A 15524-nucleotide genomic window follows, 5' to 3' on the forward strand; every position below is an offset into this window, starting at 1 on the left:
GCGCATAATCGTTATGACCTTTTCCTTTTATCGAATATCAATGTTATGCGTCAATTTACTAATACATATTTTTCGAAGTAAATACGTTACTGTTGCGCGCATAACGATATATAGGTAGACACTATGTACTGCTAAATAAAGTGACCGGCAAGGTTCATTTTTGCGTTGCTTTTCCGTGGCCAGTAAACGTAAACTAAGTGCACGCTCAAACGTATCATTGACGCTCATAGCTAACTACAAAACAGTACAACCGTCATACACGCGGTAAAACCTGCATATAGCTCATTCGTCACCCGTTTTATATATATATATATATATACGTTTGTATACAACACAGCTGCGTAGGCGTTGCTACGCTTTCGATCTAGTACTATTAGAATAATGATAATTTGTACAGGTTTTTACACTTGCCTTTTCATTAGTAACATTTGCTATTGTTATCCATAACAATATTAATATATTATATGCTGTGAGTAAGTTTAGTCATGGTAATTCCGATGATACGCTACTATCGTTACGGTCTTATAATACTTCTTAAGGATGTTTAATTATCCATGTATGCGCCCCTGCGTCTATGTTGCGTCGTATAGTTTGAAAGTACATTTCTATACATCGGCGACGTCTGCAGTGAATATTCTTTATACACACTGTCTGTCGTTATCTTTTCCTCGTAATATGGAAACCACTGTCCAGCCACATTCTGAACTAGCTTAAATTTTTGCTTTTTTTTTTTTAAATTTTAACTTGCACTATTGCAACTTTGCCCCTGTCGCCACCACAACTTTTTCTGCTCCCCACCGCCCCTCCTCCCCTTTGCCTATGTGCCAGGCTGCAATCAACGCAGCCGCGCCGGACCAGAGAGAAGCAGATAAAAAAAACTTATAGGCAAAGAAGTGGACAGAACAAATGCATGGGAAATGCATCCTGCATTCAGATACAGCGTAAAAGACCTATTCACACGAACTCCATCCGAATACAACTCAGGCTTCTGCGACTCAGCGTTTGTTTACCAAACGTATTTTGTATCAAGGCGGTGTGGCTCACCATATAGGGGGCACTACTAGGTGCAATATTTGACACATATATATATATCACATTCGTTCATAACGACAGTCGACGGAAATGGAGACTTATCCTTGTTTTACAAACAGTAATTTTTTATTTCGTTAATAAAGTTAATAAGTTATTATATAATTATTACTACTAATGTTGTTATTGTAGTTTGATACAGGCATGAATGCTGTCAACTGAGTTTCCGAGCATCAGATTAGTTTTATTGCATTGCAATTTTTTATTCGATATGGACCTAATGCATATTCTCTTCGACATATTCTGCCTACGAGCTTAGCTAGGCATTATATATAGGTTCTTTGACAAGATAGTGTGCCATCATCGAAATTCAGGAAGTTGATCTTCGTAAACCTTTTTTGTTGCCATTAATAGTTTCTATTCATATTGTGTACCTCTGTTTCCATCGTCGTTAACTAATACCACCATAATCACCCTATATTATCTTTGTAAAATTCATCACATGTTTTAATATTTATGTGTGTATAGTAGCGGCGTAAGTTTCACTAGATAACAAGCAGTGATTAACTTTTCCTTCTCTGAGTTTGAAGTAAGCGCACGGAAACGAGCGCCTCGCTCCTAAAACAGTGGCTTTCAGCTGTCGTCAATCGCTACCCACAGAGGCTTACTAGAAGGCTGCGGTCTTTACGGGTACATGGCTGTTTGAGATGCTGCGTTGACATTTGTCAGCTTCACAAACACCGTCATCCTTGACGGTAACGAGCTACGTAAAAGTTCGACGACGTCGGCCGCCGCTGCTAAACTCTATCCATTCAGCAATGTGATATCGGCGTCCGATTGGGCCTTTGCAGGGGGTGCAATTGGCGCAACGATGTTAATAATATCTACAAATGGCAATCGGGTTTGTATCCTTACTGCTGGGAAGAAGCTCTGGGTAGAATTCGTACAAACCATTGTCTTATACATCGATCTTCTATTACTTCATGTATAGATGCACTCATTTATTAAATCTACTGCTTGATCCCTCCGAATTGGTACCGCTGCTCGAGCCCATTAGTAGACGCTTAAATGCTTTTCGAAACTCGGTGTTGAAGATCGTATAGATAATTGGATTGATGCAGGAATTGATGTAACCTAACCAGGTCGTAAGCATAAACACGGTGACCCCCGGTTGACACTCTTTGCAACTCAGTTTGATACAAATGGCATCAATGACGTTACACGTAAAGAACGGCACCCAGCAGAATAGAAATACACCTGAAAGTGAAGCGAGAATTGGTAGATATCCAAATTGAGTGACGCTAATCAGCCACCACTTGATGGACTCTAAATTAAATTTAGCTTCGTGGCTCTATCCAATATCATTTAGCTTCTTTAGCGTCTTCAATTGGTCGTTGAAGAAGTTTCGTTCGGTAGAGAAGAATAACAGAGGTAACGTTTAAATTGTACACCTAATATCAAATTGTACGTGGTCACTTGATTTGCTCTCTCTATAGAATTTACATTGACCCGCTAACCTCTTAAGGCACTTACTTGACAATCAACCAAGAAGTTTAGAAAGAAACAGCACATACCGTGCAAGAACTGTGTGAGAATCTAAACGCTACAAGTATCGTATCGTTGCTCGACTGCTGTCAAGTTAATTTTACGTTTGTCCTGATAGATAAACAAACACACATTTCACTAATTTACTAAGAGTCACAGCCGCGACGATAACAGAAAAGTCCAAATAGAGGAATATTGACGATTGCATCAAGGGACATCAGTGGTATCACTAGTCGTCGCTCCGGAGTCCCGCGTTCGTGACGCAAGCTAGTCCAAAGTGTTTCCATCAAGAAAATTGACTGCCATACTACTAAGGTGGCTGTCTAAGAATTTTTCATTTCCAAAGTAAAAGATGTATATGCTAGGCTTGCAATGAAACAGTAGACTTGATCACCTCGACGATACGTACAAACGAACGTCCCCCTGAAAACTTCTTTCTAGATCGAAATCGTAAAGCCGAGCAGAAAGCAAATGTTTGGCGAAGGTTCTTTACAATTTTTTTTTCCCCAAAATGCCTGTTACGCACAAACGATGACAGTGAATATTCTATACGAACCTAAAACGATGGCAAGCGTTTTCGTTGCTTTACGCTCTCGTTTTGCAGACACCTTTTCACGTTTTCGTCTGCTCGATTTTTGCTTGTAACGAACGAGATTAAAGCGCTGTTTTTTGGACGTCACTGCAGCGTTACCTCCACCACTCATAACCGTATGACCGCTACCAGTTAGTTCCTATAATAGCCAAAAATTCACATAAAGGTAAGTTGACGAGCGAAATCTACATTAACCTACAAGCGGATAGCTTGAGCCGATCCTACAAGGTCTGCCTTTGCTGCCGGGGTTGGTCTAGGTCAGCACTGGCGACGTTCGGGTGCCGCAATGAACATCCCAATACATTCGTTTCCCTTCGATCTAGCTTGCAAAGACAGCTATTTCAACAAGTGTTTATAAGGTGAATTGTTTGCTTAAAGCCCGCTGAATGAAACATTCGGCCTAACTAATATGTGCAAATGGCCACGTACCTTACTTTTGTTGTTAACATCGGACGGAGGTAGTGCAGAATCGGTGAGATGCGTTGGCGTGGGGTCTGCGGCAGCTCGGTTATTAATGGCCTCTGCCAACATTGTTGTTTGCGAAGGTGGACTTCCGGTATCTGGTGAACGGGTTGGGACGTTATCGGGGTTTTGATCTACCCCGTCTCCCTCGGGAGCAGCCTCCTGGAGTTGTGCCGTCGATTAAAACAATACAAAATGCTTGTTATGGGCATCAGGATTCTATATCCAATACAAATTAGATTGTTGTTTATTTTCTGATCAATGGATATTTAGCAACATTCCTATTTAGGATAGAGAAATGTGTTGCAAATTGCAATCATAATAATAATTTGTTCGGATTAGTTTGTAGCTTAATGTACAGAGTTTTGAAGCACATATCAAAAGCACACTCCATTATTATTCGGCTTGTGCCCTGTATATAAACGTAAACACATGCACAGCCTTTAACAATGCACACTTTTTTGTAAAGTGCCCTGAAATGACCAAATTTGAATAAGGGCTCCCTGCGCGCATTCGTACGAAGAAAAGGATAACTCCTGACAATGCAGTTTTTGTATAGCTAATATGAATGTTAAATTTTAGAAGAAAAAAAAACAGAGTAAAAAATTGAGCGCTCTAGTCGACAGACCCAGTGAACTTTAGCTGTCGTATTCTCTTTTTTGCAGTCCTATGTGTAAATATGACATATTTTCAGCAGTAAGCAGACTAAACGATGATAAGCGTACTGTTTTCCTAATAGAAACTGCATCCGTAAAAGGCAGAACGCCCTGACCTTCGGTTAGTCGGCGGTGCCTTTCGATTATTCTGGAATTTCCATCTTTAGCCGTTTAAAACTACTATGTAGTTGATTCATTAGCTATAAAATGTTCTCAGCTGCGTCTTGGCTAGTAACGTTCGTTTAGAGCGCGAAAAGCTCTGTCGCTCACTTTGACGTTTGTGAGCGCCAGTGGCGTGCGATTTTTCGTGTATTTTATGGACGTTAAGAACAGCGCAGAGTTTCATAATGATGAAACGAATTTTCAGCCGCCGCATTTGTCGACCGCTGTTGATAAAGGAAGGCAAGATAAAAGATCTTCCAAAGAAAACCGAACTCTGGTAGTGAGTCACATCGTCGTGCCGCCATCCGCCTTCCTCCGTTTGTCGGTTCACGACGACGGATGCAGCAACGGTACGCAGTTTGCAACTCCCAAGTGGCAACGCTACCTTCCCGAAGACTTAACGAATGTTAGCCAGAATCTTTTACTAACAGCCAACAGTAGTTACTGCCCCCCTAGAGAGTTACAGGCAAGTGACGAAGCGCGCGACATTAAGGCTCCGCCAAGGAGTCGAGGAGCCCAGACGGCCAAAGACAAAGCCGACTGAGTACGAGCGGCGACAGCAGCGGCAGATGCGCGATAACCCGCTGTTGCGTTCTTCCGATCGGACCTTATGTTTCGCGTTATCCGATGTCCGATCAATCAGTCGTTAGAAAACGAACGAATATCGTTACTTCTTTTATACAGTTGGGATTATAATAGATACGATCACCACTGCTTTCTCTTAGAGAACAACGCTTAATAGGTGCAAACAAAGAGAAGAGACGGAGAATAAGAATGAAATGTTACCCCGCTAAACTTAACTATGAGGTTCTGACTGACGTTGCGGCGATCGCGGTTATACAACTGAAGAGGCATCATTTGCATGATACTGACTTGAAAGATACATACAGTTATTTCCGACTGACGTGTCAATTTATATAGCTAGGGTTATACAAACAGATGCGTATCAGTAGAAACAGTAAGAGATTCTTCTTATGTTATCATCAGATTAAGGCTGTATTTAAGCAGCTGAGCTGCAAAGTGTGGCTCCTGATGCCTACAAAGCACACAATTATTTGAAAGTTCGAGTTAACTTACATTCAGTTTTAAATAAATGTGCCTTGAAGCATCTAATTGTATTCAAGTGGAAACCTTTTCTTAAGGTTGATCTTTTACGGATAATTAACAAGAACTTAACATTGGCCTTTTTCCGTCTTGGATGCGTGTTTATAGATGTACATTATAAGCCAAGAAATGAAACAGTATCTCAGTTTCTTCTAGAGATAGATAATTGTAAAAACACACATACACTCATCATAACAATTCAACATAGATTCTCTTCTTATCCATTTTGCGCAAGGCGCCAAATATCAAATATAACTCTTGAAGCCTTAACAAGCTATGTAAAACAAACGTTTCCAATATAAGTAAGTTCAGGGCGCTATTATAGTGAACTTGCGTAACTTTTCCAAACTACTTGTCCTTATAGCGCATATGCAAATAGCTCGCTTAATAATAGGTAGTTTGAATGATACTAGGTTGTCTAGGTATTCTGTTCGATATAATCATTTAACAATGGTTTCGAAACAGTCGAATCCATGGAGGAATACTTAAATTTGAACAAGGATTTTATGCAACGTTACAACAGATTAGCCCAATGTAATATATGTATATACAAACCTGCGAATCGCTCGCGGTGATAGTGGCCTGATCTTGAGGAACCGCCTGCGCGTTGTTGCCCCTTGGAACAGTTCGAGTATCGTTAACGGATCCTGCAGCTTCTGTATGGGTTTGTGCCGCTGCCATTCGGGACCCTTTGCCTATTTGCAATGAGAGTTATGCCCCCGATAACAAAGCACAATGAGAGAAATACGCCAAATGGATGTCGGTTAGCTTTGATGACACATACTGATTTCGATGGATTAAAAGAGTGATGAAGGTCTTACTGATGCTAATAAGTAGCCGTTAGCTACCTTATGACCTGCCCCCTTATATGCTCATCACTAGAGACACTATACTTAAACACCGCAAAAACAAATTACCTTTTACTGTAGCTTACTCGCTTGCCTTAGATTAGGCACACCGTAACAATACTTGATAGGTGTTTCTGTAAATATTATACAGCTATACAGTGAATTTATACGGATTCCTTATGTGATAATTTTTTGTAGATTCATATAAAAATTAGTTGAAAACTTAAGGGAGGCACAAAACAGCACTGCACTTCCGTTTCGTTGATATCCTGATCGAGGTTACGCGTCGAAGTTATCAAAGAAGGATTCCCTGAGGGCGCTAACCTTATGATACCAGTTACGATTAAGATGTGCGTATGATTTAGTTTCAAGGATATGCACATTTCAACGCTGAAATAAATAGATCATTTTCGCTAGATAAAGAAAAACATACTCACACCAAAAAGAAATTTTCTAGTCGAAGTTGGTATCGTAGCATTTAAAACGATTACAAGACAGGAAGCCGTTTAGCACGACTCTTGAAAAATCAGACAAAAGTTACTTCAGAACAAAATTTGTCAAATCCCAAAAGTTATGACAAGAATTAAGGCTTATTTAGATTTAGTTTAGAAGAGAAGTGCAATCGATGTAACAGATCACAATAATATAAGTACGTTTCTCGTATGAGTACTTCAGTAGAATCGGAAATCGCTGAGGTGACAGCTGGTCCTGTCGAAATTCTATAGACGGAATATCACATTATATATTAAACAGCAATGTGCTGCGCATGAAAAACCATAGACTCAATATGCACGCCATTATAGCTTAAGTATGTGCAGGAAATCAGGGACGCCAGTGCCTATTTCTTCCCCCAAACGGTGGAATTACTATATTAGATCATCTTTAAGGAACGCGTGTATATCTAAGAAATGCTAAATTAGTTGTCTTTTGGGGTAAAACGCTGAAATACCTTGTGTGCCAGTTTGTAACGTAATCGTAATGATTGGGTTCAGACGGATTATCAATCACTTAGTCGTATGTATGTATGTGTGTGTGAAGATCTAAAAAATTCTAATACAGTTCTTATAGACTGCTCGTTTTTATTGCATAGGTCAATTTGTTAAGTTAATCAAAGTATCGCGAAGAGCTGCCTTTTGAAATAAATGACCTTTCTGGTAGCAGCCAAGATAATTATGTGTAAGCCCTCTATATAATTCCTGACACACCCATATCATCCCAGCATACATCTGAGGATACTGTAATTTAGCCACTTTCTGTGAACGGAAAGCTATAGACGTAGAAATTATTGAAAACGATTTGAGAACAGGCAGTCAGTCACGTATGGACTTCACTGCATTACAGAGCAGGACAGAGCAGTGATAAATATCTACTGCTATCAGCTGTCGAAACATAGCATGACGCATGAAGGTGCCGTCAACGCTACGGGAATTAATGGCATCTCACCTACGCCATTGCTATTAACAGACTCCATAAGTAGGACAAAATTTTCATTCTTTTATGACCTTTCGATGTTTTTCTATATCTGAAAAGATTTTGAAAGGCTCACGCGTAAGGTCATTGTGCGCGTTGAGAGTCTCTGCAATTGTCTACAACGTTACAAGGTTAAAGAGCGAGTATACGCAATATGGCACTTAACAGCCATTGTTAGCATGGCTCAAACGAGCCTATTTACTCTCCGACATACCTTCTAGGGGAATGGCCGTTGGCGGGTTAACATTCTGAGCCTGTGTCGCCGCTTTCTGTTGACTTCGACTGTGAATTACTGCGACAGTACAAATGGTAAAAAAAACGTAAGTTTACACCTTAATAAGTGCCAAAAGTTTTACGCATCTCGATACAGATAAGAGTTTATAGACTGATGGAAAATAACCTCTAGTCTGGTTAGGACATTCGATAAACATCGCGCCCTTTTTCGTTAAAAAAAGGAAAAAAACAATTTACTGAGAAAGAGGGAAGCAACAGTTCAGAATACAATTGGCTTATTATGATTAGGAAATAGTTAATTTATTATTAACGAATAGTAGATGAGAGAAATTAATTTGTTTACTTTAATATTTAAATCTGCTATTTTGTACATGCAAATCTGCTATTTTTTTCCAGTTCCTATATTCAAACTATCTAGCTAGGACGCAGCTGATTTGGCCAAATCATATAGAATGTTCGGCGTCCTAAATAATAGCTGTTAAAGGTTCAGCACAAACTCATAGCCTCATCCATAATGTTTATATTTTGTTTAACGATCAGAAACGAAAATGTCTCCCACGATGTAACATGTTATTACTGAACGAAAATTTGCCTACTTTTCATATGCGATCAGCCGCAAAACTACGAATACGTTCGGCTAAAGTTTGACTGAATTTAAGGACCAAACACGACAAACGTGCCCGGATTGTGCGATTCGGTTTAAGAGGCGTTACAATTTGGCGTAGGGCTTCACTTATCTTCCAACTTTGAAGCAGAGTGTGTAAAAAGAGGCTGAACCTTTTTAACGACGACCAAATTTGGGCCTATTGGGGGTAATGCGTTTTCTAAAAAGGTAACCGACCAATACGAGAAGCTGTAACATAGCGTACAGACAAAGATGTCACTGTACTCTGTAACATGAAAGAAAAAGTAGCCCTACGCTGCTAACAAAAATTCATATATGGCCTGGCATTGCATTTTAAGTTGTAGCATTGTATAGCTTTATTATCTACCTATTTTCATACCTCTAAAAATTCGATAATATAAAAGTATCATGACGAGACATGGTATGTAGAAGGAGCTGAGCGAACTGTATAGGATAAAGTCCGAGTTGTAAAACACACAGAGATGTGCGACACGTTCGGATGACGTGTTCAGCCCAAGAATGATGGGCGATCCTGAAAAGCAAAAGGAAAAGCAGACAAATAGGAAAACAGGGTTCAATCATAGATGTTTACTAATATTTGGATTTATTTTTGAATGGTAGTTCGAATAGCCCATTTTTCTCATTTAAAAAAATATTGAAAATGATTCAAAAATATTCACGAACGATTCACAAAACGCTGCGCATGAACATAGTTCACACCTCGTTAAGTTATCGAACAAAAAACGAATAGGTTTTATTACAGAATAAGCACATTGGATATGATTAACTTATAAGTATCTTACAAGGTAACTATTTACCAATAGCCATAGATATGAGCCATACTGCTCCGATAGTAAAAGCGACTCGACCAGAGTTTTTGTGCTTCGAATACTTGATCGGCTGTGTGACCGCGATGAACCTGAAAGGACGACGCGTCAAGATTAATTTAAATAGAATATTTTTTTTTTATAAAGATTAGTGGTATACGTGAGCAATAACTGTAATGACATAAACTAAATATAAATAATACACAGAGAATGGCCATTTTCTGTCATAAATCGATCCGGTGGTAAAAAATTAATCTTTGATCGGCCTCAGACCGCCTCTCGGCGTCTTTGGTCGCAAGGGCAACTCTTTGCTGCTTTGTAGTTGGTCCTCTAAGCAGTCGTGCAGTGAACGATAGTCCGGATACAAGCGGACTGAATGTGCGAGGATGCCCCTAGTCAGAAATACGGAAAACTTAGAACGGTAGTAAATACCTAGCGTAAAAAAAAACTATACGACGTGCCTTGCTTCGAATCGACCCAAGGTCGGAGGAGTAGTCGAGAAGGCTAGCAAAGACGGATTGTGCCGCATGCCGCCCTCCCGCAGACTTTTGTAAATTACTCTTATATATGTGAGTATTTTTTTACTTACTAAACCCAATCAGTGCCCTGAAGTTGAACTTAAGGTTTCGCTTCCCTGGAGTTCAAGAGACAGTCGCTGCATCCTTAGATGTTACACGCAGAAAGGGTTAAAACGCAGGTCTAGGAGTACCATTGGTCGGGAACTAAAAAGCGCACTAATGAGTAGCACTATGACCGAGGAACATGAAGGTGGGTCATGCTGCGGGTCATGTATTACATGGCCAGTTCGCAGAGAAAAACTACTATTAGTTCAGCAGCTTGCTTAATAACTATACTATGCTTAGTGTCGCAAAATGCCGCGCACTTAGTCAAAGGCAAACACTACGCCGATTTAATATGGTTACCTTCTAATAATGCTCTCGTACTAGAGCTTTAGTTCACTGATTGTAAAACATAAACAGAAAAAACCGTTATGGATTCTCGAGCAGCTTTAGGTTGACAGTGAGCTGAGATTAGCGTTTAGGTGGCCATTTATTTACGACAAAACACAAACTAATGAGCGCTTCATAGTGTGTTCTTTCGCAGAGAAAAAACCAGATTCAACTTGACCTTGAGATACTGAACGCTACTTTTCTTAGAAGTATCGCAATAAAGTGAAGTCAGTATTTTAGGCCGCCGAAAAAATCGCCAATAGTTTTCTGTGGGCAGAGGTTTTTTTCTGTGGCTAGCTAGACAGATGTTTGTCGGAGCCATAGAAATCGGGCTAGGCATTGAAATGGTACAGTTCTACTAGGAAAAATCGACCATCTAAGTAAAATTAGAAAATCGAAAGGACCATGTCCGGATTTGAATACTCAGAGAGGCTTACTGTAACATTTTAGAAAGGTTCTACTAAACAGGCTGGCACGTTTCTCTTCGACCGTTCCGATAGAACTGTAAAATACTATACATTTACGGAATTCGTCAAATTGTGTTGGAAATTTTGTCAAGCTTCAACAAGGCAGAGACTGCTTGGTGCCTCTTGTACCTGTCACCTCCTGGTATGAACGGTCGAAAATAACAGTAGTAGTAGTAGCTGGAACACAATAAATGCCGTATACACACAAAAGTATCTATAATTAGATGAATGAAACTGTTGCCTTCTGAGGTATGGCTTCTGCTTGGGCTAGATGTGGCAGGCTCCTCGTAATGGCCGACCCAGATAAGTCGAGCGACAGAACACGCGCGTATTACAACGCACTGTGACGCTAGCCATCGACCTGTCGGTCCTTTTTTCCCAGGCAGGTGGCACTTTGCTTACACACCTATCTATAGAGATAGCGACAAGGTTGAATATAGACGCGGTCGAGCAGGTGACGTCAATAGCAATGTACAGGTCACACAACGTATCACTCAGCTCCCAACGCACGTTTACCTGCAAAGGCAAATAAACAGATAGAAAAACTGACACGTAAAAGCAGATGGACGCTACGCCGTTACAGAGCCAGTCAATGACCTAACTATTGAAATAACGAACACGATGCTTTTTTAGTTAATCAATCTTGCCATGTATCATCCTATTAGCAAAGTTTCATCGCTTCTGCGGCCAAAAAGGAGGTTGGCAGTCTAGGCCACTTCACCGAACAGTATAGATCATTTTCACCTCGAAAAATAAGCGCTATGGCACGGTAGTAATGAGCGAGCGTGCTGACCTAGGTGAAGCGTGTATGTTGATTTAGTAGGACCATACGTGATAGCGTTTGTTATTATTGTCACAAATCATTGGTTCAGCATCGATTTTGATCAGCCATAATAAAATGATCTTGTTAGTTCTGGTAAGCAGTACATAGCTTTCAGACTTCATATAAATGAAAAAACAGCATTCGCATCGTGAAGTTGACCCGCCCAGTAACTATGTACACTAAAAATACGAACGAGATCGGCATATTCCAATCATTCGCAAAATGCCGGTTATCTAAAAAACTAGTCCTCGATGTTGGCTTTCCTAAACAACACAAATTGGACAGTACGCTGTGATTAATATTAACTCTCTCAATTGAGTGAAGTCACGATCGATCGTTGTTGTTACATTTATTTCCCTACATTTAATTATCTCCTGATCAGAGAAGGAGATTTCAAATGTCCTTAATCGACCAGTAATGAATGGTCGGCCTTGTCTTTGCTAGCTTTGCGTTTCCTGATCGCCATCAAATAATATATATATATATATAGGCTTCGACCCAAATGTACTGTCATTTTTTTATTATCGTTGTGTAAGGGTCGCCGGGAGCTATTTGGCTCAAGGGTAGAGGACGTCAAACCTTGCCCCCAACGCAATCACGCGTCAGACTAATGAAAACCGGCAAAGTACTTTTTTTAAATTCTATTTGTAACATTTTATCGTTGAGAATAAGATTTAATTATTAATGATAAAATGTGACCTAAGGAGCCGTTTGGATGCGCATCGTTACGAGCGAAGTAACGCCATTCTTACGCTCTGCTCGGTATGCCGTATAGAAAATCATCGGAGGATAATACTATAGTTTTAGGTATCCGCAGTAAAAAAAAATGGGAACTCGAAGCGCACGTACAACGGCTATGTTGCCATTACTGTGCCACGTCATTGCGTAGAATTTCATTATAGGATGCGCCAAGGTACAGACTATCATCGTTCCAAGCTGTTGCTAGGACCGCAGGAGGAAGAACACAATAGTCTTAATGGTGAGCCGACGTACTCACCAATTCCGGGCAGATGTTGGATGATTTACCGGTCGTTCAAGGAGTATTTTACTTGAGCTCACACGTGGAGAGACAAACGCACCGAGACCTCAGCTTTCAGCTCGGAGAAATGGTTGCTTTTATACAGATTGTTACATCATATTAGGGGAACTACTTAAAATGATTATAGCTAATATCAACAGGTTCATCGAATCAGACGAAATAGCTGGTGAAGTCCGCGAAGCGATGTTCTCGCGCGTCATCAACTACTAAAGGTTCGACGAGACTGTGTCGGCGCGTTTCGTCTACGAGGAAATAAATTATGTGCTGATAAACCAGTCGAACTTAGATTTTCGTCATTACCTTATGTCATCCGACGATGGGTCACTGACAACTTTGGCAGGCCAGCGTCAAATAGCTATGTTCCTGCAACGATGTCTTAACAAGAATAAATTGAGTATGCCACCCTGTTACAATCCGCAGTATTTGGCTGTGGAACGACATGGCTTGCCTCCTGCAAATACGGTGGCCCGTCTCGGTCCCTTGTGTATTTAGCGTTTACAGACTGTATATAGCTTTTGCACCTGCTGTTTGTTTGCGTACGCCTGCATTCGTGCTGACATTACAACACAGGCTATTGTATCATCGCATCGACATCTTAGGAAGGATGCCGATAGTCCTATCCGAAATACCGAAAGTCTTATAAAAGGATGCCCGTTTTATTATAAATAAGAACTGTAGCTTTTGTTAGGCACCGTGACGGCAGTGGCTTCCTTCTGGATGAAGAACGCTATTTCTATTTTCGGTAGCGAGTTACGGCGGTATGATCGATCGCCCATGTGCAGAACGGGTCCACAGTGTAAAGATATACTCGTTCGCATGTATAGGCTATCTCAGACGTCGATGAGGTAAACCCATCGAGGGCTAGATACTGAAGATGGCAGCTGAAATCGCAAATTGCCATTTTAACTTCGTGTCGGTTCACCTCTCGTCGCTGGCATGGTCTGGCAGATGGACTTCGACAATGGACAACTATCTCATATTTTGGCACGTAACTTATTCGATTCAATCGTACGCTTAAATAAAGAAATGATGCGGTCTTTATTGTTGCATGACAAAGTTATATTAGTTTTTGTTTGTTGGTTCGAATAGATGTTCTTGCAGGAAGGACATCGATTGGCAATTCCCTTTTTCTCCCTAGGAGAGATGAGATCACTTAGCACTATTCAAAGTACATGCCGGATCGAGGTAGGCGTACTCAGTGCAGGCACTAAATAGATGGATGTATGCTATCGAGCCGGTAAGAAATACAGTAAAACTAATTGTGACTAATTAATTGATTTGAGTCTAGTCAATAACGTAGAGTTTATTTATTTGTGCGTGTTAGCTTCCATTAAAACTAGAGGATCACCTCCTTTTGCCAGATTTGGGCTAGCTTATTTCTCTTAATTGCCAAAAGTTGTCGCAGACAATTCGTCTCATTCATTCATGACCTGCAATCTTTGCTAGCCTGCATACTTTGCGTGATTAGCTAAAAAATATCTACTTATGATTTTACGTAAAGCTACCTTTGTCTGTTCTCTGTAAGCCTTTGCAAGGACGCAGCTGAAACGTTAAAAGCCTTAATCTTTACGAGAATTTGTGCCGTCCTTGTAATTAACTCTGTCTCTATCGTCACCTAATGTAAGTCGCGAACGGCCAAATTTTCATTTTGTCGACGCACGTTTCTCACGCGGCTGTTCTATTCGTCTGCGGTCAACCTCGATGGCCACCCAATCTGAACGCAGTCGTTCAGACCGATCCGGACAAGCCGCCATTGGGGCTCTCCAATGAAGCGGCGCCTTGAAAGGGCTGGGTAGAACGTCTCCGTTTTTTTCACGTACGATTTGCGTCAACTAGATTTCATCTAGCTGTACATAGTGAAATATGTGTAGCATTTATTTTACTTTAAAGGCTGAAGGTAGCGATAAACGAGTATATGTGAGTAAAATTTTTTGATGAATCGTTAGCCAGCGAGGTTGATTTGCACATACACAGACGACACAACGAGCTGCGTTTTTTTTTCAAGATTTCCTAGGTAGATTGTGGGGCACTTTCAGCAGCTGTTCGCCAGTTCAATATAGGGCAGATGGCCGAGAGCCACGATCGTTTGCAAGCAATTCAGAGGGCGAACATTGACGTGTACCTTATCGCTCAAGTCATAAAACGATCGTTAGGGGCATCTTTTATCAGATGGAACCTTTCCAGAAGTGAACCAGACGACACAGACGAGTCACGTATTGATTTCCGGCGTACTACACTGTGGGGCTGCCATTTTGCATAGGTGGGAACTGCAGGGAACAGGCTCTAATCTGATGATCACAAATTACGTCCTATAAATTAGTGTGGTAAGTTTTGGTAGATTTTCGGTCCAGTTTAACGTTCTAGCGCCAGTTTATCTCTATCATAGATTACTCCTGGCAAGCAGTCTTGAATGTGTGTGTGGGCGTTGATGTTTCTTCGTACTTACAAGAACGTACACGGCGAAGGGCATGACGACGGCTGCGACTAGAAGATCGGCGAACGCTAGCGACACAATGAAGTAGTTTGTTGCGCACTTCAATGATTTCTCCTTATACACCGAAAGAATGATTAAGATGTTGCCAAACACAGCAAGAACTGTAATTTAACCATAACGGTATAAGGTTAGATATAACGTAGCGACATGACGTCAGATCGTAGTGGTAAAGTGCTATATTGGTCTTCACCATGCTA

General features: G+C 40.7%; 1 protein-coding gene across 1 annotated transcript in view; it reads right to left on the bottom strand.

Moving 5' to 3' along the window:
• Window positions 1-6: 6 nt before the first annotated feature.
• LOC111260439 (dopamine D2-like receptor) overlaps window positions 7-15524 on the bottom strand; it is a gene marked incomplete at its 5' end in the record, with an annotated part of 45506 nt that continues 29988 nt past the window's right edge. Inside the window, 9 exon segments of the mRNA XM_022833187.2 lie at window positions 7-2286; window positions 3131-3305; window positions 3596-3790; window positions 6106-6245; window positions 8083-8160; window positions 9107-9259; window positions 9546-9646; window positions 11378-11487; window positions 15280-15428. Of these exon segments, the coding sequence (XP_022688922.1) occupies window positions 2027-2286; window positions 3131-3305; window positions 3596-3790; window positions 6106-6245; window positions 8083-8160; window positions 9107-9259; window positions 9546-9646; window positions 11378-11487; window positions 15280-15428 (1361 nt within the window). The 3' untranslated portion in view covers window positions 7-2026.

The sequence above is a fragment of the Varroa jacobsoni genome, unplaced genomic scaffold (genome assembly GCF_002532875.2).
Source record: "Varroa jacobsoni isolate VJ856 unplaced genomic scaffold, vjacob_1.0 scaffold_438, whole genome shotgun sequence".
NCBI classification, from domain to species: domain Eukaryota; kingdom Metazoa; phylum Arthropoda; class Arachnida; order Mesostigmata; family Varroidae; genus Varroa; species Varroa jacobsoni.